At 40.8% G+C, this 27,913-nt stretch overlaps 1 protein-coding gene across 1 annotated transcript in view; it reads left to right on the top strand.

Annotated features, from left to right (window-relative positions):
• DIS3L2 (DIS3 like 3'-5' exoribonuclease 2) overlaps nt 1-27,913 on the top strand; it is a 179,789-nt gene that overhangs the window by 19,456 nt on the left and 132,420 nt on the right. Inside the window, 2 exon segments of the mRNA XM_068200544.1 lie at nt 2,146-2,199; nt 6,326-6,427. Of these exon segments, the coding sequence (XP_068056645.1) occupies nt 2,146-2,199; nt 6,326-6,427 (156 nt within the window).

Raw genomic sequence — 27,913 nt, 5'->3', positions numbered from 1 at the left:
CAAGCTATTGTAAAATAATACAACATTAGTGTGACATCATGAGACTCTGCAGCCAGATCCTCACCCCCTAATACACATATGAGAACAGTTGTTCATTGCAGATGGGGAGAGTGACTGGTTCCAGATATGATATCACAGCGTGAAATGTACAACATTGTAAATAGGATTTTCATGGGCACAGATAATAGGGCCCATCTGCTTTCTAACATTAATTTTGTAAGTTTCTTGCTTAAAGGAAGAGCTGAAGTTTTTTAATGGTACTTGATGTAAGAATTTTAATGCTGATCATAATTAGGTAGTGCATATAAAATGCAGATAAACAGGCTGCACAGTAAATGTAGTAACATCGTGCTCCTCTGTGTGTTTGCTGGAGGTGGGCATCCATGGTCACGTTGATGCTCTGGTGCCTTCTGGGCCAGGGACACAAACCCTGATTTTTCATGTGCATTATTGGCATTTACACCTGACTGATTGACAGCTGTCCCACACAATTCAAGGGGACTGTGCAGAGGAAAACAGGATATCCCCTCATCTGCTTAGTGCTGGTAGGTAGATCCACATATGGGAATTGACTCATTGTCAAACAGAGTAACAATCCCTTTCCATTTTTTCCTTTCTGTCTGTAGCAGCTTCCTGATGACTGATTCTGGGAAATAAGTGGAGGACAGCCATTGAGAATTTTCCATCAGTGGGTACCAGTGCTAATAGAAACTGATGACAGCAAGTTAGCTCTCACTTTGCTTAAGCACAAAATGCCCCAGGGTTTCTCCCTGTGGGCCGTCTTTGTTTCCATGCTGTTGTCCTGGATTATGCTGCAATGGGGGCAAGTGTCCTTGTTAGTACAAGTTATGTAAGACATAAAATTAGATAGTGCAGCAAAGTACTCAAATAGTATCTAAAGAGTATGGAATACATGCTGCTGGTAATCTGGTATTCTGTATTTGCTGGTAAACTTCAGCAAATAAGTGCAATGGAAAATCTCCGTAAATCTGTGAATTCTTCAAGGCAGCTAAACTTTCACATGTAATCAGCTTGATTTTCTTATTGTCTGAGTGTTTCCCAGAATACATAAAAAATTATTTGCCGCAGTAAAGTTTTAGAGAAGCAATTCCTGTGAGAGGCTCCTATGATTGCTTAACACAGAAGTGCAAACAGATGGAATCTGTTCATATAATAAATTGGCTAGCATTGCTTCAAATACACAAGTGGAGAAATTTCTGAAGTTTCTTCCCAGAGCAGAAGCCTGTTGGAAGGCAGATACCTAAGTTGTATTCCCATAAGATTCAAATGCTGTCAGTTTGAACTGCAGTCACCTGAATCCCAATTTCCAGGATGCTTTTGGGATGCAAATGTGTAGCCTATAAGGCTTTGGTTGGCTCTGCCTTTCTCTTGGATGGACATGAGTGCAAGCAGCAAAACTAGTTGGTTTACTTTGGAGGGTTGATACGAATTTGTTGCAGGTGACTTGGCCTTTAAGTTGGCAGATAACAAAGCAGAAATAGATAGACCATAGAATTTTCAAGATAGTTTGCCTTTAAGTATGTTTAAACAGAATTTAATCCTGTAGACTTTAAATGTTTATTTTTGGAAAATCCTTTAAATTCTTTTTTGGAAATGTACTTTATTATCACAGTTAGTGCTGCTGTCTGTTTGCAGGAACAGCCTAAGCAGCCAGAGCCCCATAAGAATGATACCTGCTGCCATGCAAGCTCAGCTTTTCTTTTCCTCTTTCCTTGCATCCTCCAAAATAAGCAAACCCAACATTCTCCTTTTCTAAAACAGAGCAAGCCAAATTGTTTCTATTATCCAATTGTTAACGAAGCTGGTGGATGCTCAGCAGAAAATGTGTGAAAGAACAGGAGAGCTTGGATCCTCAGTTCACCCAGTAGCAGCAATAACTAATGATTCAACATCTCTTTGATGACAGACTGCAGTAGATCAACTTAAGCCTATCATGAAACCGCCTTTTGGCTTGAAATTGCTTGGATGCTAAGTTGTCAAGACTTGAAATGTATAATGGAAATTTAGATGTATCTCTCATGTTTCACTGTAGATATATTACCCACAGCTCTCTAATTTAACTGGTGTTAAATAAAATTAATAAGATTCAGGCATAATCTTTCTCCTTCTTTCCTTTTTTTTAAGGGACCCTTGAGAATAAATCCTAAGAAGTACCATGAAGCCTTCATTCCATCTCCAGTAAGTGTAATTTTATAATGCTTTAAAGTTCATAAGTAAAGGTGCATTAAGATAGGAGTTATGCTGTGCACAGAAGGTCACTCAGAGGTGAATGAGTTGGAATAAATGAACACAATCTGGATTTTCTTTTATATCAAATATTCCTAACCAAATCCTGCTTTCTCATACCTCAAAGAAATGCTTTGCTTGTGCTGAGGTTGGGGGTACTGCAGGGTCCCACAGAGGCCAGCTGAAGTCAGGTTTGAGGACCACCAGATAGCGTAATCAGAAACCCTTGGTTTATGGCTGCAGAGATTTTATAGATTTTCCACTGATTTAAGTTAATCTTCCCTAAACAAATATGCTCTCCGTTTTCGATCTGCTGCATGAGCTAATTTGAAAAGTCATTCCAGAAATAATATGCGTGATTCCTTTTCATGTGCCCGCTCTGGCACAGGCTGTATCTTGGTTGGCTTGGGATGTGCTTCTGTCACATGGGACTGCCTTGCACCTCTTCTCTCTTCTTTCCTTATTTTGACAGAAAAGAAGGACTCTTGCAATTTCAGGGCCATCCAGTCAGGAAGGTGACCTCACAGCTGGCACAGCCAAAGCTTTTTATCTGGAACTGACTTGGTCAAAGTGTTGCTGTTAATGAGAGAGTTTTATATTGAAATGTTTTGCTGGTGTGGGGATGAGAAGGCAGAGCCTTGTCTGAGACAGAGAAACACTGATTGTGTTGTTCTCCCTGCTACTGACAGCGCTATTGTTTTGGAGCTTGGGAAAGCCTTGAAATTCATGGTGTTTTTCAGTTTATGTTGTTGATTTGGGGCAATGTTTTGGAGCTTTGTTAGAGAAGGTTATCATTGCAGGGATGGGAAAAGGTTGGGACTGCAGAGAATACACTAGCATTAACTAGAGGAAGAAGTACAGAGCAGCTCTCAGAAGGGAAGTGTGTAAGTAAAAGGAACTTTGATCCTTCCTCTGCCAGGTGTCCTTGTAGGTGTGGTAAGTGTAAGCTATTAAATATATTCTCTGAATATAAAAAATGCAAGGTTAAAAGAGAAGTTCAGCTACTCTCATGAGTTATTTGGATGTGAGGCTTTACCCCTAATCGCCCCTCTGGTGTCCAGCTGTTGCCTTGTGCCTATTCTGTGTGCAGGAATGCATACATTAAGGAGGGCTAGCAGAGGTGGTTATCTCAGCTATCTTTTCTACTTTTCTGCCCTTTATGGGGATGCATACCAGAACCAGTAGAATCAACACCTGGATTAAGATGACTCTGGTTTGTGAAGGCACAGTCCTTTGCGACAGATGCTTTGGGAAGCTTATCCTTTGTATAACATTATTTGCCATAATGGAGGGGTTGCAGCCTTGGTGTTCTGCAGCACTTCCCATCATTGCCAGATGCTGCAAGAGCTGCAGCTGTGAAAAATCACCCTTTCTTTTCTGCTGTTGACGAGGGCACTATGCCCCTTTCACTTCAGCTATGACTTGGCCATGGCTTCATGGAGTTCAGTGCAACAGCTGTTCACCTTCTGACACCAGAAATCCCTGTGTGTTTCTTGCTGCACATGTGCTCTCTCTGCTCCTCTCGTTGTTGCATGAAGAGTTGAGGGGAAGGCCCAGGGCTTTCTTCTTGAAGCTACCCAGAGAACACACCCCAAGAATTTAAATCTCTGCCTTGCATCTCATGTGTTCCCTGTGCAGGGAGGTGTGGTTTGAGGTGTCACTGTGAAAGATGGTGCTGCTGAGCCTGAGTGACAGTGACTGGAGCTGTGCTGTGCTTGTGGGAGCCACTTCCAGAGCAGATGGAAGTACTGCAGATCTCTTGTCAGAGGAGGATAGGGAGCACTGCTGGAGATATTTGCAGAGAAAGCCCCGTGCTCCCTGGAGTGGGCAGTGGGAGTCTTGAGGCCATTGTGACTTTTAGAGTAGATGCACCCCAGGGACAGCTGAAAAACTTTGCAAATGATTGTGTTCTGTTGTCATTCAGTGCCATTTTAATTGCATTAGTAACCTGAAGTGTCAGCTGTGCAGAGGAAAATGTGGGATGCACAAATTTTCTTGGAAGTGCGTAAGTTCACCCAACAGTTGTGAGCCTGGAGCTCAAGATATAGAGATGTTTCTTTTTGGAGGGAAAACCAAAACTGATGGCAATTTTCTGATTACAGCTTTGTTGCAGATGTTGAAATTAACTGCTGTAAAATAGGTGTGCATACACATATGTAGATTTGTCTCTGTGTGTGTATATATATATATATATATATATATACACACATGTATTGTTTGGAAAGAGTGTGTGGGTGCAATTAAAGACAAGACTCTTGCAGAGTGGGGAGATGAAGCTTTAACCGGATGGTGTGGTACATCAGGCACCTTACAGGGAGTGGAAGAAAATGTCTTGTATTTTCATGGATACAGGAGAAAAGGAAAAAAAAAAGTGTAGAGCAAATTATTTTGAGTGCCAGCCTGTGTCCTGCAGCACAGAGCAGCTAGAGGTACAGACAAAAAAAAACCCCTAACCCAAACCAGGAATTTGTCTTAGAAAGTGACTTTGAACATTTCATTTTTATGTATATGATGGATTTAGGCAAAGAGTTGGAGCTGAAGGGAAAGGGTGGGGAGAAATAAGGAATAAGAGCATGTGTAAAAAATCTGGCTTTTTGAAGAGAACGGTTTCCAATTTGAATTATGTTGGTCCAAGAGGCTTTGCAATTTTTCTGCATCTTGTCATGGGAGGCAGCTTTCACACAGCTGTTGAGCTGCTGCTGCTGCTTTTCTTTCTAAGACTAATTTGGTCTCTTGGAGGGCAGCCTTAGTTTCACATCATGGCAGGGTTCTTCCTTTTATTGTTTTGGTATCTAAGCAGAGTAAGATACTTATGTGATATTTGGGCTTCATGTTTTCAGGTTATAAAAGAAGTTTTTCTTGGACACTGAGCATGCTGGTAGTTCTGATTGGATTTATTCATGCATCTGAGACTCAGGAGTGTCTGAGAAACAGCTGAAGTTGCGATTAAGACTTTTAAGTCTTGGGAGGCTATTTTTTTCTTTGAAAGACATTGAAGTACTAATCTGAAGAAAGTCAACCTCCTTTTTTGTACCTCAAAATTATGCAAAGATAACTCTCTTCAGAAAACCTATTTAAACTGGTTATATTGATACTAAATGCTCACACTGTTTGACATGTTCATTGTACTGTAAACAGACACATGGAATTTGTTATATACTGAATTATGGGAAAGCAGCAAGAGCACGGTCAATAATTATCAAAAGAAAAAAAAAGACAAAACTGGCAATCCTTTAAAAGCTAAAATCTTTGTGTTGGCATCTTCAGGAAACTTTGTTCACCCCATGAAGAAAATCTCCCAAACTAAATCTGGAGTAACCGAATGCCAAACATGTCTGGGATGGATAATCATGGTGTGTGCAATTAGTGGAGGCTCTTGTGCAAGGATGCTAACCCAGAATATTCAGAGAAGGTGTCCTGACATGTCTGTTACAGTAAAAGATCTCCTGGCTTGCAGTTGGCATCGGTGGTTGTCATTATTTGGGATACCTTCTAGCATTAGTTGTGCCAAATGCAGAATGTATGGTGTTAACTCATTTGAAAAAGAAGAGATTGCATCCCTAACCACAATCCAGACCACCTTCACAGAGTACCCTGCTGGTCCAGGAGCTGCACCTCCCTGCTTTCCCAGCTCACCAGGAGAGCAGCAGGAGCTCTGCATGGAGCACTTTGCAGAGACTGTATTGTAAACAATTCTGAACACTTGTCTGTTCTGAACACTGGCTTTGAATGTTTGAAGTGGGAAATTAATGTGTCAAGAGCTGTGACAGCAGAAAACTCTCTACCTGTTCCCAAAAGTAACTGGAGAGGAACTGAGACAACTCATCTTGAGGGCTTGGCTCTGTCCTGTGTAAATAGTGTGTAACTACTGTACTGGCACATCCATACAAAGGTGCTTATTTGCTAAAAGATCCTGTATGTTAAAAGGCATATGGTGAATTCATTTTGTTCCTGTGCACAACTGCAGGATGTTTGCCTAACCAGGTGTGTCTTTCTTGATGGCAGTGTTTTAAACCTCCTAACAACCATGATTTAATATGTTTTGGTCTGGCACTTACTTTTCTTCCTCTTTGTCTAGGACGGGAGTCGCGATATCTTTATTGACGGGGTGGTTGCTCGCAACAGAGCCCTGAATGGTGACATCGTGGTGGTGAAACTGCTTCCCAGAGATCAGTGGAAGGTCAGTTCAATATATTTTTGCTGTTATTTGAGAGAAAGAGTTTATTACAATTTTCATGACTAAACTTGTAGGGCCTGAGACAGAGAACAGAGAATTTCCTACAAATCACATTAGCTAAATTGAGTTTATGCTGCTGTTGATTAAAAGACTTTATCCACTACAGTGTTTGGAAGAAGTGATACCTGAGGCGTTGACACCTCATTCTTTGCATGGAATGGCCTTCATTATCACTCAATGGGAAAGTCTGATAATGAGACTGGTTCCAAGCACAGTTGTCAAAGGTGACTTTTGGTATCTGCTATTTGGCTGTCTTCATGCTGTGCTGTTTTGGATAGCACTGTGTAGGTGTTTGCAATTGCTCATGTATTTGACAAGTGTTGTTCACAAAGCTTTAGTTATGATTAACTGTCTCTAATTTTTGGGTCTTCAGTCCATGAAAAGCTTATCTTGTCACAGCTCCAGATTTTGTGGTAATTCCCTTCTTAACATGAATGAAACATGTGTGAAATGTCTGGAGCAATACAAATGTGGGACAATTGCTTTCATTTTCATGTCTGAGGATTTCAGTAAGATCGCTGTCTGGGTTTGTTGTTTTTTTTTTTTTTTCCCCACTGATAAAACTTCATTCCCTAATCAAACTTTGTCCTTTCAAATATCTGGATAATTTTATCTTGTTTTCAGGTTTATCTTTTAACACTACTATACAAGGGCAGCTTTTCCTCCTTTTCTCTAGTTGCTGGGAGATGGAAGCTACAGTTAGCAATTTTAACATGGGTTTTCACATGTAAGCATGAGAGAATCACCACAAATTGTTGTCCAGATATGGTTTGTGAACTCTTAAGAAGAGTTTAAAGACTGACATCGATCTTTTGGACAAAAGTAATAGTAAGGATGTTTCCAGCAGACTGGGGACTGGTCTGAACTGCTTTGGCCTGGTGCTTTTACTCAGTCTTGCTACCTTCTCTGCCTTTGTTTGAAGCTATATGATTTTAGACTTGCAAATGCAAGACTTCTTGCCAAGTCTGGTCATTTGCTGAACCTGCTACCTATTCTGTTAAATCTAATAACAATTGAAACGATGGTTTCAGACATATTAGAGCTTGTTTCTTCCTTTTAATGTGCATAAAATGAGTGAATGACCTGAGTATTTATTGACACACGTAAGTACAAAACTAAACCTAATACAAAAGGCAATCATAAGTGGGATCTAAGGTATTACAGGTGTATCCATGTACAAATAAAAGAAAGAGGTCTGCTGCTATCTCAGTAATCTCTGAGAAACAGTTTTGAGGGTCAAAGCACAATTTCTTCGATAGCTATTGAAGACTTCAAGTCAGAGTTCACTAAAACTATGCTGATAACTATGTGTTTTGGTCACCAAATCCATATAGGCAAGTTATCTTTTGTATGAAACAATTTCATATAAATGGAAAAACAGAATAGTTTGGATGCTTGGATCCTTTGCCAGGACCTGCCAGCACAAGGGCTTCTTCGTAGGCTTGATAGAGGTTGCCTGAGCTGGAAGCTTTGTCTGCAGTTTTCCATTTATATCTGTTTCTAAACAAAGATAATGCCTCTCCCTCTCTCTTCTATTCTCATGCCTTCATATGTTCAACAGTAATGATCTTTTATGAATACAGGAGGAAGGATTCAGAATGTTATCCCTGTTCTGGCAAAATGCATGAATAAATAAAACTGTTAGAGAAGTGGTATCTGACTGCAAGGAAGCTATTCAAAAGCCTTGAGTGTTTTGTAATATGATTATGATTCCTCTGTGGTGAATTTACCCTTGCCAAATGAAGTAGCTGGAACATGCCAGTCATGTTTTTCAGCCACACAGGTGCTGCCCTGTGTAGTCTCATTTTTTGTTTCTTGCCATCAACAACTCAATCAGCGATGACATCCCTTTTCCCCTGCTCCCCAAATCTCTTGCTATGTACTCATGTTTGTGTTAGTTCTTTGGGAAAGGTGCCACTAAGTTGCACTGAAAGATACTGCCTTCTGCCAAGTAATTCATACTGATTAATGATAAACTGTCACAACCTATTTTAGGTTTTTCCATTTGTTTAGTCTCATGCTGCTGCAAAGCTACCACTTAGGTGTATTGAGGGTTTTCTCCTTCCCCTTGGGCCTTTTGAACAAGCTGAAGAGCTTCAGTTATTTCTCTGAAAAATGTAAATCAGATATATGGTATAGCTGATGCTCTCAGAGGAGGCTTTACAGGCTCTGTACATATTGGTTTGTTAGGATTGAGATGTGTGTGCTGATTGCTTTTATGGTTCTCTATTCCCAACACATTACCCTGTGCTCCACTGAGAACTGAGCTGGTTTTTTTGCTGTTGTACCAGTTTCTTGCACAAGATAAGGCTGTTGTTTCAGCAGTGTGTTCAGGCTGTGCCTTCTGGATTTCTAGCACCCTGGATGGCCTCTGGATGCTCTGAGGGAAGATCTTCCTGCTGCTAGTGCAGGTGGTCTGTCACAGTGTATTGCTGTGTTCCAGTAAAGGCAGGGCTTAGCTGGCACCTCGGTAATTTATCTGAGTAAATGAGAGGAAAAGGGAAAATCTGGGACTGGTAACAAGCTATGGATTTTGGACAGAGAAACCTGTGTGTTTGCCTGAATTGCTGAGGAAATTAAGAGCTGCCCTGTCCCTGGTGAGTTGGTCATTGCAGGTGAAGTGCCTGTAAGGGAAGAGACACCAGCTGGAGAGCAGTTTCTTCAGGGACATACAGTGTCCCACTGAGCTGTAATGGTGATAGCCTACACACTGGTATAAATGCCACAGTGAAATGTAAGGGGATGGTGAAATACTCTGGACGTGTGGTTATACTTTATGTAATGCCTTCTTGAGAGAGACAGCAATATTTTCTCTCTCCAGCCTTCTATTTCTTGGCTCAGTGGTGGGAAATTTATCAGGCTTGAATTTCTCAACATTGTGTCCTTCCCAGCATGTGCATCAATTGCTACTGTGGTCCTCCCTGTGCTTTTTCTGTCTGGTCTTAAAGCTCTGTTTGTTCACGCGTCCTCTGGGAGAGCCGCGCGCTGTTCAGCGATGATCGGTTTGTCAGTTCGTAATTCTCTGCTTACTATTAGTTCTGATCAAGAGCCAGCAGTTTCAGTGTGGCACCACAGACTTGAAGGAGAGACTTTTTGTCCCTGAAATTTGTTATCTTGCTCTCCTGAAGGAGGTGGCCATCAGCTTCCTGCCAGGCTTGAGCGGTCTGCATTGCAGTGACCGCATTTGGAGGCTGTGTTTCAGAAGTTCCTCTCCTGTCCTCTTGTGTTACATCTTGGGAATATTGAGGTGCTATGGTAACTTTCAAATATTTAGCTTTTGCAAAGTAAGGTATTTGACTTAGGCTGTTTTTCCAGGTACTTAACCTACTCGTAGCGAATGAAGTCAGAGTATCGTTGCAGTTTGCAAGACTGTCCCCCGACTTCAAGCTGTAGGGTTTCCCTCAGTCTGTGCCTTTATCTTCTGGAAGAACATCTCAATAAAAGATAGCCAGTGACAAGATTTACCTCAGTCCTTGTTAATTACACTGATAAAGAAGAAAAATGGTGCTTTATTTCTTGATTGATTTTCACTGCTTTAACTTCTACCCTGGGTTCTTAGTATATTTTACTGAGTTGTGCTTGCATCAGTTTCAGAAGCTTCAATTATACAGTGGTATAATTACTGAAGTCAAAGAAAATGTTGATATTATGATTACAGCAATATTTTGTAGGCTCATCAAGGAGGGAAGCAGTGTGTCAGTATAGAGGATAAACCTAACCTGTTTTTTTCTTACAGCCTCTTTTTGCTCTTTTGCCGCCTGCTTAATTGCCAGACAGAATTTGTTTAATTTCAGGTATCTGTTTTGGTTTTTCTTGCAAGATGTAATTTCTTTTGTGGAAGGAAATAGCATAATAAGTCATTTGATATCACTCGGGGCCTGGATTCCTGGCCCAATCCCTGGTGCTTTTAGAGTAGTAGTTTATAACGTGGAATGTTTTTCATGACAACCGTCTCATGTATTGCACGCTACAGCTGAAATTTTAGTCTTAGTCTGAAAATAGTACCCAGACTTGGTGCTGCCCAAAACTTACAAAAAAGAATTTCTGGGTCTAACTCCCTATTGCTTGCAATAATATGCCAGTGAGGTCTCCAGTTTAGCATCAATATACTGTATATGTAGATAAAATAATTCCTGATTATCCTGCAGTTTCTCAGAAATTAGTGCAAATCAGTGCCTCTGTTGTTGTTGTTTTATGACTAATTTCCTTATCAGCTTACAGTACTTCTTTGCACAATTTCCAGTTCTTTTGATCTTGACAGAAGGTCTCTAAGGCCAAGGATATAGAGCTGTTCTTTATGTTCAGTGTGTGTTGCTGGATAATAGGATAATGGGTCCAACATTTTAGTCACAAAGTGTCCAACAATGATAGAAATAGTAATGCTTCATAGCTCATGAAAGCACATGTTCTGTTCAACACTGAGCTGTCAGATGCAATACAGTGCAGCAGGAGATCTTCAAGCTGCCTCTTCTGAGCCATACATCACAGATAAATATTTAAACACTTTCTGTAGAGAAGACATAAAGTACAATTCACTTTTCCCAGCTGTGACTGCTATTGGCATAATTACAAACAAATGTGAGGAAGGAACAATTTGATTTAAGCAGTCATTACAAATATCACCACGTTTAGTTTGAACAGAGCTACGTATCCTGGCAAGTCACTGCCTCCCACTGTTGGTGAAAACCTATGAAGCATTAGTTGTCCAGAGGGGATGCTAGCTTTGGATTTGCCCTGCTGAATAATAATTCATTTCAACCAAATTCTTCTGAGACTCAGTTTCTTCTCAAAATCTTGCAGCTAATGTAAGGATAACAGTAACTCAGGAGGAGATGAGGTTCTTAGAGGGTTATCACAGCAACACTGTTTGAGTCTAACAATCAAGAATGTTGTTTGGAAACATTACATTTATAATAATAAAAAAAAAGTTCTGGAGAAGTCATTATTGAAATAGTAAGTGTACTGGCACACTAAAAACATTCAAGTGTAATTCATGATATTCAGGAGTAAAGTGGGAAGCCTAAGAAGCCAGCTAGGAAGATGTCCAGAAAAGCAGAGCTCTAGCAAATCTGAAAGGTTGATGTATGCTGTAAGGGAGGAAGGGCAGTTGTTTTGGTTTTTTAATTTGTTTTGCTGTAGGCTTTACACTGAGGGCTGTAAGTTGATGGTCACACACAAGTGTGTGCATATCCCTCCCCATCTTGGCAAATCCCCAAACCACAAATTGGTGGAATCTGGAAAAGCTTCATTACATGCTAACTTTCTAATTGTGCCATTCTTTGGATGGCCACATGTTGTTCCACACTGCTGGGCCTTTGCTGTGAGCTGGCATGGCTCTTCCCAGGCTTTGCTAAGCTGCAAACTGACTGGGTATGGAGTAGCAATGCAGTAGATTGGTAGCAGAAAAGCTGAGAGAATAGGAAGTGCTGCTCACCCAGACACATGGGGCATTGCATTTGCTTTCTCACAGATGTCGTTATCACATTTTGTTAATCAGATATCACTTGAAGTGAATCAACTGACATCTTAACACAGTCAGTTTTAATAGCAAGCACTGGCATGCTCCTCATGGTATATAATGATATAATTACGGTAATGATCTGGATTCTGTGAGATTGCCATGACCCAGTGCTCCCAGTGCTGCATTCAGCCCTTGCTTCCCCTGCATGTGAAACACCAGCCTTTTGGATGTTGCAAGCAACCTTGCCTTGCTGAGTAGCGCCTTTCCTGCCTCTGTCTCTGATGGCAAAGCCAAAACCAGGATTCTGAATAATAAAATCACAAGAAAGGTACAGTACAGAGTTTTTGAACAGTCTAATTTCTTTTTATTCTTCCTCCTTCTGTGCTGAGTAAGAGAGATATTAAAAAGCAAATTGTTTGGTTAGGTAGGAAGACAAACTTCTTTTTACTGACTGTCTGCATCCTGTCCTACCAGCGCAGACAGAGTCACATTGCAGCTGTGGTTTGGCTGCACAGGCTCAGAATAAGATAAAAACGTTACTCTTAGGTGAACAATTAAGCATTCAATAATCATTCATGACATGTGGTCTGTTGTTACGTCCCCAGTGTAATAATAGCAGATGAGGGTGCATTTAGGCTGTGTGAGATACTGCTAAATTTCAGTGTGTGTTGCTCAAAGAGCTTCATTTTGTGTTGAGGGAAATGCTCTTGGGGCATCTGATCTTACTTTAGAAGAGGAGTCAAGCCAGCATTTAATACCTGGTGTCTGCTCCTGCTCACTACTTTTTTCTTGGTCACATAAATATAATTTAGTACAGCAAATTGTTTCCTTTAACAACTAACTTTTCTTCAAGTGATTGTTTTAAACTTTGTTCTTCCAAGTCTTCTGTAAATATGCACACATCACAGTAGATTATTCTTAATCCAATCTCTTATATAACCACTATCATTTTAGACTTTTCTTAGTTCTTGGTTCCTGTGGAATTAGTATTTCTTAGAACTGTTTGTTTTTTGCCAGTTTGGAGACTTATTTGGTGATATCACATGAGTATTTGGAGCCTGCACCTTATAAGAGTCAGGATACCTGTTGTTGTGATGGGATTGGTTTTTAGAAGGTCATGCACGTTAAATTTACTTAACTTTTTATAAATGCTTTCTTGAGAGACTGTCCAGATTTTCTGTAGTCTGGGTTTCTTTCTGATCTGCATAATTAGGAATAAATGTAAGTCAACTGTAATGATACTAAATGTTTCATCTGGCCTAAACTTGGTATAGTGAATGTCATACTCTGTTTTTTTAAGGAGACTATATTCCTAATTTAGCTTGATAGCTGGTGAAATGAAGAGCTGCTGTGACACTAAAAACCTGATGATCTTTAAGCCCTGAGGTGATGTGGTTTTGGACTATATCCCTAAGTTCCGAAGAATAGGAAAACTGCTAGATATCTATTTGCATGTTTGCTCTTGTTATTGGCTGTCAGAGAAACAGCAATTGGCTGCAGTATTTACATGTGGCCAAAGCTACTGAGGTTGGCTCATTAACTCTTTTCCCTTGTTTCCTTAACTCATGTTTATTTTTCTTAAGGCCATAAATCAGAGGGACAAGGAATCTAAAATAGAGGTGATTTATGTAAATGAAGAATTGCAGCAGCTGGAGGAGTGACAGGGATTTTTCTACGATAGGTTCTTTGGGATAGGATGTGGGATCTCATTTATAACCATGTGGATCTTGGAGATAAGAAGGATATTTGTCATCAGGGATGGGATACATTAGATTTGTTGTTGGTAATTTGTAACCATCTAAGATAAAGGTATCTGCAGTCTATTAGGTAGGTTTTGAGTCAGCATGCTGCTCCTTCAGAGAGCTGGGACAGTTTTGACTTCTCCCAGACACTGTTCCTGTGTCTTCCTCCAGATGAGGCAAAGTGCAGCCAGGTTGAGGAGATCTCCTGGCCTCCTACTTTCTCCTGGCCTGGCTTTGTGATGGTACTTGCTTTGAGGGGGATCCCTTCTCCTCAAATTTCTGAAGCTTATGTCCTCACTGCTGTGCACATCACAAGAACTGGGAATGAATCTGGTCTTGGTGCAAGGTGGTCAGTGACTTATGTGCATCAATAGCAGTTTTCTTAACACTGCTAACACAGGAAGTCTTTCTTGCTTGCTATTTGGTATTATCCTTCAAAATACAAATCAATACCCTGGAATCTGTAGCTGTGACCGTCTCTGTTTCTGCAGCATCTTGAAGAATTGCAACTGATACTTTGAATCAACTTTCTTACTTACAAAGTGCCACTCAAAACACTGAAAGAGAAAATTCCTCCTGATTATCTTTTCCCACAAATTCCCCACAGCTTCAGTAGTTGTGGACATGACATCATTCCTCAGCATGAGCTTGCTTATAAGACATGTGGTGTGGGTTTTTGAAAGTCTCAGGTTCTACCTGCACTTTCCAGTTTTTACCCCAGCCTTAACTATCTGGAGGCTCTTTTAAAAGTGTTGGTAACGATCTAAGAAAATACTGCAAGGCAGAGCTGATCTACCAACTTTGCTGAAAAAAGCAGTTTCCTTACTTTCTCACTATTTTTATTTCTTTCTCATTGTTGGTTTATTTTTGTTTTCTGTGTTCTGTCATATCAGGCAATATCTGCTTCATGAAAGTAGGTCTGTCTGTGTAGCTTATGAGCCTTTTAGGTTTCCAGTATGCTATTGATTCATCCATCTTCAGCTGTGTCACCTCCTGGGGTTGAAGCATTTCTTTGTTTTTAGCTTTGTCTAAATTGTTTTGAAACAGAGAGCAGTGCCAAAACACATACTTTTAATTGAGCAGCTTTGGAAGTGTGAAAATGAAGTCTTGGCATGATCTAATTAGTGCTTGTGTATTTTGGTCGCAAAAAGTGACTGGCGAAGAATTCCCCAGACACGTTCTCTGTTCTGTCTGAAAATAATCCTGCATAAAGTTGTATATCGTGCTTAGTTCTTGTTGGTGCTTGGAAGTCCTGACTGTTATGCTTTCACTAATTAGCTGCCAGGACGTCCTTTTCTTCTCAGTCTCCTTGCTTTTGGCTTGTTTGTTGGAATGAGCATTGGCTACTTTTGCTGGCAAGCTCTATAGAAACTGGCATCTCTCTTGTGATCTCTTTCAATCCCTCATGGTGTAATGTTTGCCAGGTTGGTGCTGTCTGGGGAAAGTCCAAAGGACTTGTGTGAAGTGGAAGGAATATTTCAGTAGCTTCTCTTTCTTCCCGACCTAATGACTGTTCAGGGCGTGGGGAGTGCTGGTAAAAGTATCAAGGACAAGTAGCTAGGTCACTCACCTCTGTGCCCTCCTTGAATTTTTTTGTAGTAAAGTTTCTGCCAGGTTTTATCACCCCTTTTGATGTCAGATTGGCTAGGTTGTTTTCTTTTTCTTCTGTGAAGATCAGGTTTGCAGCTGTAGCCTCTTGCAGTAACTACAACTGCTGTGATGCTCTGGCTTAGGTTTGGATTTGTAGCTGTTCTACCTTTGGTGCGAGTCTGAGAGCTTCTCTCCTGACAAGCATCCTCTCTAAAGGGTCTATGAACAACAGATCTGGGCATAGCCCAGCTGTGTCTGACAATCCTGTGGGACCAAGGTCACTGAAGGGGTATCGGGGACAGACAAAGGTGATACAGAGTCTCTATTATCAGAAGGTATGAAAAAGCACTTTTTTTATTAGAAATCTACGTTTCTTATAGAAACAATGGTGGACTTCAGACCTGATTGGCCTTTAGGAATCTTCTCTCACCTATTGGTCAAGAAGGGACAGCTCCTTCTTGTAAACATCTTTGACAAGCAGAGATTGCCTGCCAGGTGTAGAGGGTGAGATAGTAATTGTTTTAATTCTTTCTCTGAGCTTTCTTACAGCTTCTCACAGCTTCCCAGGAAAATCCTGGGAGAGCTGTCTCTCTGTTCAGAGGATATGTGATTACCACAGACCAATGTCCTGCACAGCTTGACTGCCTTGGGAAGAGCTCTCTGCCCATTTGAAGAGTCTTTTTTGCCCTGACCTTTAGGCTCATGCTCTAGGCAGAGCAGTCTGGCAGCTGCAAAGCTTTGCAATGCCTTTCCCTTCAGCCTTTGTCTTGCAGCTGGCCCTTAAATGTACAACTGGCTTGCTGGTGTTGGAGAGGCAGCTTCCTTGCACTATCTCCATATTAGAGCAGCATCCAGAGGGAATGTCCCAGCGCTCCTTTCTGGTGACTCTGCCCGGCTGTGTCACCTGGCTGGGAGCAGAGTTGCTGCCTCCTGGACTGCAGAGCTGCTCAGCATCACCACTGAAGGAGAATAAATGGCTCGTCTGGCTCTAGTTTATTTATCCAGCTGAGCAGGGAGCTGGTGCCATGAGAGAGTGCTGTGTTGGCAAGACATCTGGTGCCTGAGCTGCCCTTCAAGTCTGTGTTGTACCATATAGACATACCCAAGGTTAATGGATGGCCATTAGTTTAATCTGGTTTAATTTCATAGCTGTGCTTCATACATAGTCTGAGCAGTATTCTGACAGGATGGCATTACTTTATCTACTCTTCCTGGTTTCCCTCCCCCTCCCCTATTCCTGAAGCTTTCTGTAAAATGCTTTATTCCTTTTCTTCTCTGCACAGTTGTTGAGCTGTGGATGTAATATGTTTATCAGCTGAGATTCGTGTCTTGGAAACTTAATTTACCTTTTAATCTAATGCTTTATCACTAATGGTAACGTGGTAACGTTTCCTGGCAGGATGTGCATTGTTAAAATTCGTTTGTAGGAACTCAAAAAATAGCATAGGAGCGGGTGGCTCCCCTTCTGTAAGGTTCAAAGTTTTTGAAGCAGAGAAGGAAAATGCTCTTCATGGTACCTGACATCAGTCCTTCTATCCTACTTTCCCATGGGGTGACTCCTATCAGTGCTGAGATATAACGGAGTCCAAAGACTAGGTGTGGTGGCAGCTGTGGCTGTCAAGTAAAGGAAAAGCTGGGAGGGGAAGGCTGGCCTTGTCAGGGCAGTGTCTCCAGCTACACAGGAATTTCCTATGAGCTGATTGAGACCTTGGGCAGATTTTTTGCTAACAAAAAGCCACTACCACATGTCAGAACTGATTTCTTTTTTTTCCCGCCATTGTCTTTTTGCCACTGAAGGAGTCAGCATTATCCAGCAGTCAGTTATCCAGCTGTCTGCCCTCTGGACCAGCAAAGCCACTCAAGCAATTTACAACACTTTTTTTGGGGTGACTGGCACATCATTGCAGCAGCCAACTTCAGTGACATGGGAATAGTCCTGAGGCTTGTCTTTGAGCAATTAGTTGCTATGATCACAAATAAACGGATAGACTGTGCTTCACAGCTCCAGTTCCCAAGCACTGACTCCTGTTAAGTGCTTTGTGAAAGAAAGGAAAAAATAATCAAAAAATAATCTGCAGTTAAAATAATCTCCTCCAACAATGTCTAATGCGTTCTGAGGACCCGTGCTTGAGGGAAGGGCGTTGTACAAAATGACAGACAGAAAAATATACATAACTCTTTGTGCAGGGCTTTGAGGTATTAGGAAATAGAGCTCCAAACACTGGCACATCAGCCTCTGATTAAACACTGTGGTTTCACCAGCTTAGGATTGATTACTTTAGAAAGCACTAAGTATTTGTCAAATACTCTTCCTTCGGATACTTGACATCCGGATCCTTTTGTCTTCATCGACTTGCCTCAACACCTCTGCTTCTCAGCAGGCTGGGTGTGCTCCCTCCTACCCCTCCTCCTGGCCCCAGTGCCATGCCCTGCACTGTGCCTCAGTCTTACATTCTTGCATAAAAGTAGCTGGTAGCACAGGTGTGTCCATGTCTCTTGGGTGAGGTGAGGGACCAGGAGGAGAGAAAATACTTGCCTCTAACGAGCAGCTCTGTGCCCTTGAGTCTGTTAAAGAAAAAACCTCTTCCCCTTTGCAGATGTGAGGAGGGTGTAGCATGGTTCCTATGTCCTGGCTAGCAAGATGCCGCAGGAAATGCTTTTTGTTTAAACTCTGTTGACCATTTCTAGTGTAAAATGTTTTTCCAGCTGAATCTATAGCTGGATGTACTGTACATTATAGGGTTATGTTACTAAAAAACAAATGATGAAAACCACCGACATTATATTTAAAATTTGCCACAGGTGTTTCTTTATTAGTTGCTGCCAACTCTTAAAATTTTTCAGGTCTGTTTTTTAGGGTTAGTCAGAACAGCATTGGAATTAGTATCTTCCTGCCTGTGTTGCATCCCCTCAGCTCTGAAATGAAAAGTAATGTGGGCTTAGCAAAATTGCTGCTCTTCCGCAAGATACGCCAGGGGAAGCTGCTTTATTTCTTTACCAGGAATACATAACCTTTTCTTCATAATAAAAATACGCCCTCCCAAGCATTAATTATTTTTGATCCATGGTTGTGAAAAAAGTTCTACCCCAAAATTGTCAGATTTTTCCAGCATAGTTGCTCTGATATTCTCACTGTGAAGAAATAAATACAAAATAAATGAGTGAGCTGTTCATGTATCATTGATAATTGAAAACGAATATAGACAGAGATTATTTTTTAAAATTTTTGCTGAAGAATGTTTAAATCACGCCTTAGTGCATTATGCATTACAGGATATTTATGCTTGTGTTAGCAATATAGTTAAAGCTGAGGTGAGTCAACCTTGCTGTGTTACAAGATTAGAGAGGTAAGTGCAGGTCTACAGTTAAGCTTGTTTGGGGCAGAAAACTGTGCTCAGACATTTGTTTTGAAGCCAATGTTTTATGGACAAAGTTTGGTAAGTCTACTCTGTGATTTTTCTCAAATTAAAGTAAAATACTGTGTGTTGAAATGTTTCATTTCATCGTGTTGTACCTGTGGAAGGACTTACCTGAAGAATTTTCTCTTACTTATGAGGCTGCAGCTGGTGACTGCAGGGTGGAATTTTAACACATGTACTTCCACTTGGCTATGAGGGGAGGAAAAGAAAAGGAAATACTCACAGTCTTTAGGATGTATTTAAACTTTTGGGAGTTGCTTTGGAAAAGTTAATGTTCATTAGAGGTGGATACCTTCAGGATCTAGTAAATCATACAAATGCACATGACAGTGTTGATATGATAGATGAGCGTGTTAGGCCAGTGATGGGGAAATGTCATCCTGAGTGGTTTGTTGGCATATTAGATGGGAATGAGCCACTCCCTGTAGAGGTCAAGAGTACACTGGTACTTGTGTGGCAATTTTTGACTGTTTCAAGAAAACAATAGTGGTATAAATTCCTAAACAATGCATAATTACATGAACTGAAGCTTGCAAATTTTTGAACTCGTATGCTGTACTAACTTACAGTACTAAAAATTCAGTGTTTTACCATTAAACAAAGACAGATTACTTTTTGTACTGGGAGGACTGTAGCATGCTTGTTTCACAGTACCTCAGTTACAATATCCATATATTTTATATGACTTCTTGCAAATATACTGCTGAGAAAGTTTCTATAGTGAGACTGTTTTATGTATTAATTTACCTTAACCCCTAAAGCACCATAGCAGCTTTCTGTTTTTCTTTAGGTCAGGTCTCATTGCTTGTGGGGGGATCCTGCTAATTGTTGAATGCTCTTGGTAGTTTTGAAGCCGTTAAATGTCTGAGTTGTGTCTTTCAATTACAAATTCATAGCTTTTTTCAGTGTCATTTGCAGTGTAATTTGGTGGGAGCAGCTCATAAAGTCATGATGAGAGAATAAAATAAGAGGCACACAGCTGAATGGTGTGAGAAGTGAAACTGGTTTTCATCCAGTTTCTGAAGTATTGGCTTTATTTTTAACAAGCCTAGGCTAAAGGTTTGATAAATTAGGGCTGTATGGATTATGTTAGGCAAATCAAGTAACATTCTGTTAAGATATTATGAAAACTATTCAAACTCAGAGCTTGGGTAGAAGATTTTAATTGTACTCCACGGACTCTGCAAGGTGCAGTGAAATAACTTATGGGAGTTTTTAAAGGCAACTTTACAGTGTGGTCAAATTAGAAGGAAAATTATTAGTTAAGAACTGAGAACTTGCTTAGTTTTATTTTGGTGGAGTGCTGTTAATATTTTACAAGGAAGCAGGTTTGATCATGCACTTGGTGTGAAGTTTGTGTTGCCAATAGCCTTTGTTCTGCGGAAGCCTCTCCGGGAGGGTTTGAATGTTTGAGTCCTTAGGGGAAGGATGCCTTTGGTGGAGGTGCCTGGCTGTGTCTGCTCATGGCTGGCAGCACAGGTGATTGTTGTGGGGTGGGATCTGGTCCCTCCCTGGAGCTGGAAGACTTGGTGTGAACTGGTGGGTTCTCGATAACCTTTTGTGTGTTTAACGAGACAAATCCTTCCGTTCAATTGTTTCACTGTGGACAAATGCTTATCACCGGATGATTTTGTGTACCTTGTGTCCCTTTTAATTTGTTTTGGATCAGGGACTGCAAAAGCTGGTGTCTGGAAGGGGATGTTGCAGGGATGGACCAAGTATTCCCCAGCTTGTTAGATTTGCTTAAGCACAAGAAATGCTGTTGCTCCCAATGGCTTACATGCAACTTCCTCATGTCATTTGACTTCACCCAGTGCTGTGTAATTGCAGTAGGGATTATAAAGTGGTTTATTCCACAGTCTGTGGGCGAGGATGGGTAGACTGAGGTTGGCAGTGCATGTTTCAACCTTCACATTGCTGATCTCCACCCCTCTGTGACCTCCTTCACTTACTTTGTCTCTGCACATCCTCCATCCCTCAGTGCCAGGGCCCAGTGTGGCCAGTCTGTGGAGGTGGAAGTGGTAACTTGGGTCCCAAATGGAGCAGTGGGATTTCAGTTTGGATCCTCAGCAACCTGAGGACAAACTGCTGCGTGTTTTCTTTTCCTGGTGGTGTTGTGGCACAAGTGTAGCAGGATACATGGTAAACCAGCAAATTAGCTTCAAGGGTCAACAGGTATTTCAAAACAAGGCAGGTAATATAAGAAGGTTTTAAGCAACAAGGAAGTGGTGGACCTAATGTTTTACTTGAGAGGGCATTAACTTGCTTTTCACGTGTCCTTAGCTCTTAAGAAAATGTAGGTGCTTTGGGTACTAATAGTTTTAGACATGGTGCCTGTCATCAATGGGTGGAATGGGAGCAGCAAGTGTGAAGTTTGCCATGTTAAAGCCAACAAATAAACTGCTTTTGCTGGTGAGAAAGCAAATGAAAGGGGTTTCCTAAAGCTGTGGACAGCCTGGGTAGACTCAGATTTTGGCCATCTTCCTTTCCTGTTGTATCAGCTAAGATGAATGGTGAGTCAGTGTAAGCTGTGTGGTGTATTTCATTATTGGAGACCTGTCAGAAGAATTGGTTAATAATCCAGAGCATTTGGATTCAATGTGATAAAACTAATCATAACAAAGTACTGCAGTGCCTAACTTGAAGCCTAACGTGAAGGAAATCCTATTATCTTAAAAGTATGTGTATATGAAAGGGCTAATTTTTTCTTTCTTAACAAGATAAACATAAATTCATTGGTGAGTTGCAGAGCAGCAATACTGTTTCCAGAGGCTGCTTTCCAAACTTCCCTGAGACGAAGTGAAACTGAGATTTAGTGCTGTCACTTGTGGAGTTTCAAGAATATACTTCTGAAGACCTTTTAAGTTACATGGGAGAAGCTGTTATGGAATCAGCTTATTTAATTAATATCTAAATAGTTGTAATGAGCATAAATTTACTTTCTTAATTTCTTGGAACACCCTGCCTTTTTTGCTGGATGCTTTTTTCCTTTGGTCAAATTGCTTAAACAATTTATCATTAACACATTTACTGTATTACAGTTTAACTTTGTAAATATTATTCAAATAACTACTTCTAGGTTAGGAAAATTATTAAATGTCATCCCATACTTACTTTTACCCAGGGGGAAAGACTGAAGAAGTGAAGATTGCTTTGAGTTAATTTGATCTGTATGAAGCAGCTTTGAATTTCCTGGGCTTGTTTAATGAATGTACTGAAAACCCAGTGTAGCTGCCTGTCTCAGATCCAATAATTGTACACAATGTGTTGTCGGGGAGGGATAGTCTTTTCTGGTTAAAAGGATTAGCAATCCTTCATTGCTGGTAATGAATGCTTGCAGGTAAGCACAGTCCAGATTTAGCATTTGAGCTGGCTTCCTTGTGAAGATTTGGTTTGATTTCCTTGTTCTGTAATTTCCAGTGCTCAAGTGAGAGTTCTTCTTGGATGACTAACACATTTCGGCGCTGGTTAAGGCACTTTTGAAAACCCAGTGTTTTTCATATATTAAATATTTTATTAATGACATAAGCAGGTGTCAAGGCTAGTTCACAGTCACATGTTTTTGAGCTGTGCTTCTGAATTTTGTGATTCTCAGATTTATTTTGTAAGAGTATTGAATGGCTTAACACTTGTTGCTGTTCTGCTTCCCCACGTGGCCCATTAGCACCTTGGCTTTGTACCTTTTTAATGTAACCAAGTGCATAATTTTTCTTGTATTTCTGCATTTTGTGTTTCAGTCTTTGCTGTGTGTTCAAGAGACTTGGAAGTGTGTTCAGAATATTGATAGGAATGTATTCCTAAAGATGAATCCTGATGCTTTCTGTTTGAGGTACAACTAACTCTGGACAGTGATGGAGGAAGCTCATCACTGCTTTTGCATAGCCTGTGAGATGCAGTTTGCTGCAGTGTGCAGCCATCCATTTCCTACTGGCACACAGAAGGTCTCCTGAGGCAGAGGGGAGAGCTCAGGATAAATTGTAGGGTAGAGTCTGTCAGTGGGAATATCTGGCTGTTGTGTGACTGAGCTGCACATGTGTAGCGGTGGGCTTCATCAGGCTAAACCAAGAGACGTAATTGACAAAACTGAATATAAATCCTGTATTACTAATATCTGGGAATGGCCAAGCTGTTAGGACTTGGAAGCATGATTCAACAATTTGCCAAGTTAGCCTGTGATGATCACTAGGGGAAGAGTTTGCCCAGGAGAAGTGAGTTATAAAGTAATTCAAGATTTTCTAAAAAAAAAAAAAAAATCAGAGTTTAATGGCTTTATGCTGCCATTGTCACTGTTTAAATACCCAGTATTTTTATTTTTTTATTTGCACCTGTTTTTACTGATCTCATAATTGGCCATTGTTACAGAATGCATGTGGAATTTGGTTGAGAGACCAACTTTTCTTTTTGGATGGAATGCAAACTACCTATTGCAATAAAGTTTCTGTACTTGTGATTATGGGCACTGTCAGTGTTTCCATTATAAATTTCTGGATTTTTTTAAAAAGGAGCTTAAAACTAAGCTGTAAAAATTTGTTCTTGGCAGAGAACTTGTGTACAACATCTCAGCTCAAGTAAGACTTTTTAATGAATTTTGAGAGAGGGAAGGAAAACCTGAACTGTTTTGTAAGTTGAGGTTACACAGGTGAAGTATACACTGAAATCTCTTGTTAACGAAGCTCAGCTTGTAAGGAAGTAGCACAAAAGAAACCTCCAGTGTTAGTCCCATGTCCTGCATTACATTTAAAATTGAGTTATAACAATTGAGTGTAACTTTTGATTCATTTTGTGGAATAGCTTTTGACAGAACAGCATTCATTGCTGGGCAGGAAAAACAGACCAGAAGGTACCTGGCATCAAGAAGCAGGGAACTTGGTAGTGGCCAACCCTTCCCACCACTGGGAGAGGCTTTTTTATGCTGATGGTAAATCTATTTCTGAAGGAAAGCAGTAGAAATAAACCATTCCTACTGACTCCATTTTTCAGTGCTGCAGAAGATGCTCTGAGACCCTGTTCAATCAATGTATATTTTCACTGGATTAAATAAACCTGACTACTGATGTCATGAAAATAAGCTGAGAAGCCTGGTGGTGGATGCTGATGCATTTTACTCTTCTAATAAACACTGCTTCAAAATTTAATGAAGTGTGCCATGTTGCTAAAGGTAAATGCAAACAAACTGAGCTGTAGACTCTTTGCTAGAGGTGCTGCTGTTTAATGAGACTCGTCACCGAGTAATGTGAGCAGATCCTGGTGACGCAAATGCCAGCAGTCATTCCCTGCCCCGTTTCAGGAGGACACCTGGTGATACTGCTCGTTTTCACTGGAAGAAGAAACACTGCAGCAAGATAAGTCCTCAGCAAAATGTTGAGCATCGTTCATCTTTACTGTGCCTCGAGATCCTAGTTCACTTTAACTTCCATGAAGATGGGCTCCCTTCAAATGCAATCTTTGTGTCACCTTGTGCTCCTCTATTCCCCTCTGTTTATGTGCTTTGTCTTTAACAGAAGTTTCCTACAAGCTCTGTTGAGCATCCATAATGTAGTGTAAGGTTTGGTGCAGCACTCAGCATGGTGTGTGCCTGGTTCTGACTGGGGCAGCTGAGCACAACTGAAAGACAAATAACCCTGGGAAGGGTGTATTTTATCAGAGGTGGGAGTGTGTGGAACATGTGCCTTCCAGCAGGAATAGGCAGACATACCAATTCCCTGGAGATAGACCAATGATGGTGCTCTTGTGCTTTTCCTTCTGGAATGTCTTCTGTTGTGGCAGGTTTTGTGCTCACTTCTTTTAAAAGGAGATCAGTTTTTTTGGTACCATTGCTATTGTGTGTTCATCGATGAAGCTGCATAATAAGAAACAAATCACACAAAAAGGTTCTGGAGAACACCTTGGCGAACTAGTTTTGCTGCTGGAGGCAAGTTCAGTGAAAATTTTTTTATGAAAACCGCAAGGGTTTTTGTTATTATAATAGACCATTATCTAAACATTTTGGAATCAGATGATTTGGTTCTAAACTAGTTAAAATTTTGATTTTAAATGTTTTGTCCAAGGTATGAACTAATTTTGGAAAGGCATGGATAACCAAATTGTCAAAAGTTCTTATTAGTAAGTGCCTGAAAATTATGAAGAGATAGCTATGCTATGGTTATAAGTGTGGAGTCATTAATGATTTTGCTTCTGTTTTGCTGTTCTAATGATATTTCCAGGTGTGATACAACCGAATGATGTCTCAGGTCATCTTAAATAGGAATTCAATAATTGCTCTGTTTAGTGATGAGCCTCTTAGCTTTATGTGTGGAAATAAGAATAATTTTTTTATCCCAGCAACATAAAATATAATTGCTGTTTTGTTTTTAGAGCTGTGTGACATTTGTTTCTATTCTGTCTTGATTTCAAGCAGCAGCTGTAAATAAACTAATGATGGTCTTTAATTATGTGAGTTTCTGCTGTGAAATCTGGGGTTCTGAAGCCCTGAACATGATCTGTGATTAAGCCTTGGTCCCTGGGAAGAAGAGAGAAAGCCTTCCTCTGTTCATAGAAACCTAACTGATGTGTTACTGTCTCTCATAAGGCCTCAAGAGTGAAGTAAGGCTTTGAAGTATTTGAAAACATTTATTCTCACATATGCATGTAAACCAAATATCATCCCCATTTTCTGTGTGGGGAAATGCACCCTCATTTTTCCTGGGACACCTGCCCCCCAACTGCCTAATGTGGGTTTTTTTAGCTTGCTCTTCTTTAATACCTATGGAGCAGAGTGATCTTAAATACTTAATACATTAAAATTGTTCAGATATTTGTATTTGTTGCCTTACCACGTGTGCATGCTTTGCTATTTTCAGCCTTCTTTTCACACTTGGGCTTTGCCTTGCCAGCTGTGTGAAATTCAGGTGTAACATCTTCAGGACAGAGTGTGCAGGTCTGCCTAGCACACTGTCAAGTGCTGCAAACTGGGCAACTTGGCTTGAGTGAGTTTCCAAAAGTCATGGACAACTGAGAGCAGGATTATTTTCCTTGAGCAGGATTACTTTCCTTATGCATTTTGCAAGGAACTTGTTGAAAGTCTAAGATGGATATGGAAGCCTGGGATTTCCTGCCAGTAATAGTGATTTAATATGAAATCAGTCCCACCTGCACTTTCTAACTGGCATTCAAAGATTCCTTGCCCAAATAAATGGACTTGTAGCAGTTTTAGCTCACAGGTGAACCTTCCCAGTTGGATAACCCAGCCTGTATTTCCTGTATTTGCAGGAATCGTTGAGCAAAATTGTGCTGCTGTCACCTCCCTGTTCTCTTCCACAGTCTCTTGGTGCTCTATGTTGCAGTGAGTTTCTGTCCAGGGTCAGAATTTGCTGATACCAAGTCAAGGGAAGGAGTACATTTGCCTCACAGCTTGTCTTCTCTTCAGAAACAACTTTAAAGGGACACAGAAAGGTCTCAACAGTTGAGGAAGCTGTTCTCTTTTAATCTCCCAGTGAATCATCTGTTTTTCTTTTCTTCCACTTACCATGCTTGCAGGGATTATCTCCTCCAATTCCTTTCATCTGTGGGTGGTCCTCTTCAGCCTGGCTGCCCCTGTTCTGCCGCAGCTTCCCCTGAGCACAGATCTTTTCCAGCCCGTTCTGGGGTGATGGGGAAGGTACTGGATTCATTGTGGTCTTGGCATGCATGACTGGAAGTGGCAGCAGCACAGCATGGCAAAACACAGGTAGAGTTATGGCTCAGTCCATTTCTAGAGGGTGGAGCTGCTCATGGTTAGAACCACTCTGTCAGATGGTACCTGCTGACTCCTGCACCAAAAACACAGCGTTAAAGCGGATTTACAGTCTTCTGTTGCTAAAAGTTTCCTGGAGTGTGTCTCCATCACCTGTTACCAGATTCCTTACCTTCACACCAAACCATGACTATTTGCAAAGGAAGCAGTGGGTGGTTTTGTGTGGGTGACTTGAACAGTATTGTGCTGGCATTGGGGGAAGCTGTTGTTCTTGGCTGGAGCCGTATTTTAATGCAATTGGAATCTGATTTAGAAATTAATGTAGATGCCAGTTTCCCTGGTGTGACAAGGTAGAGACTATAAGAGTAGGAGCTAATTTTGGCAAGCCCTTTTGATGTGGTTGAGATGGGCACAGTGGGATGCACTCAGGCTAGAGCAGCTGCCTTTTGCCTTCCATATCCTCAGAGGAGCAGTGGAACACAAAACAAGTGCAAGAATGTCCTATAGAAGATTAAAAGAAATAAAGACAGGACAGTCCAGCAGTTGACTGAATGCATCCATGAAGATGGATGACTGCAAAGGCTAAGAAACAAAGAACTATTTGGAGCACTTCTAGAGTGGGAGTCTCAGTGATGCTTCAGCAATGACGTGTTTAGGTTCCTGATGCTCTTATCCCACTGTGTGAATAAATAAGCAGACCTGGACTGATGGAACACACCAGTCAAAGGAAGTTCCCATTGGGGCATACATAGTCTGAAAACTTCCATAAATTGTTCTGTGATATGACAGTTTCCAGTTATGGGTTTTCATAATAAGAGGCTTACTGGCAACCAGTAATGCAAGTTAACTGTGGAAATTTCTATTGCTTTTCTTGGCCCTTGTGGACTTCCTGAACAGTATGTGCATTGTCCCAGGTGTCCCATTCTGGGCTTTGAAAGTGTGTCACAACCTGCCAGGGGCTGAGACCCACCTGGCACTTAGAGTCCAATCAAAAGGAACAAAAACTGCAAGTGAGGGGCTGAAGGTGTCAGCCCCAGCATGTAGATGCTTGGTTGATTTGTTTGTTTCCTGCCTTGATGAGGTAAAGTGTTGATCAGTAAGAGATTTTCTTAGACACATGGGAAATAATTTTTATGTTCTGAAGAAAGCTTCAAACTCTTGGGAAGTATAGGTATGCAAATATTTTGGATAGCCCTTCCAGTACTTTTTGATTAGTTTGCATTGTCAGCCCACTTTCTTCTTACGGGCACGTGCGGGTACAGGCTTGTTTGGTTTGTGAAATGTTGAATAAATCTTCAAAGAGTATCATTGTTTCCAGGAAATGTGTTTTTCATACATGCTTGTATTGTTTAAAAAAAAAGGCAGTAATGGATAATACTTTGGTTTGTGCAAGCCAACGGTGTGGATTTGCTTGGCATTGCAGCTTTCAAATTATACACGCTCAGCACAAGTAGATTCTTTTCTGATTACATGCAAGCTCTATGTAATTATTGCATCTTTTAAAAT

This window comes from Anomalospiza imberbis, chromosome 10, assembly GCF_031753505.1.
Source record: "Anomalospiza imberbis isolate Cuckoo-Finch-1a 21T00152 chromosome 10, ASM3175350v1, whole genome shotgun sequence".
NCBI lineage: Eukaryota > Metazoa > Chordata > Aves > Passeriformes > Viduidae > Anomalospiza > Anomalospiza imberbis.
The sequence above is the reverse complement of the archived record's forward strand: the minus strand, read 5'-3'. Positions and strand labels throughout refer to the sequence as shown.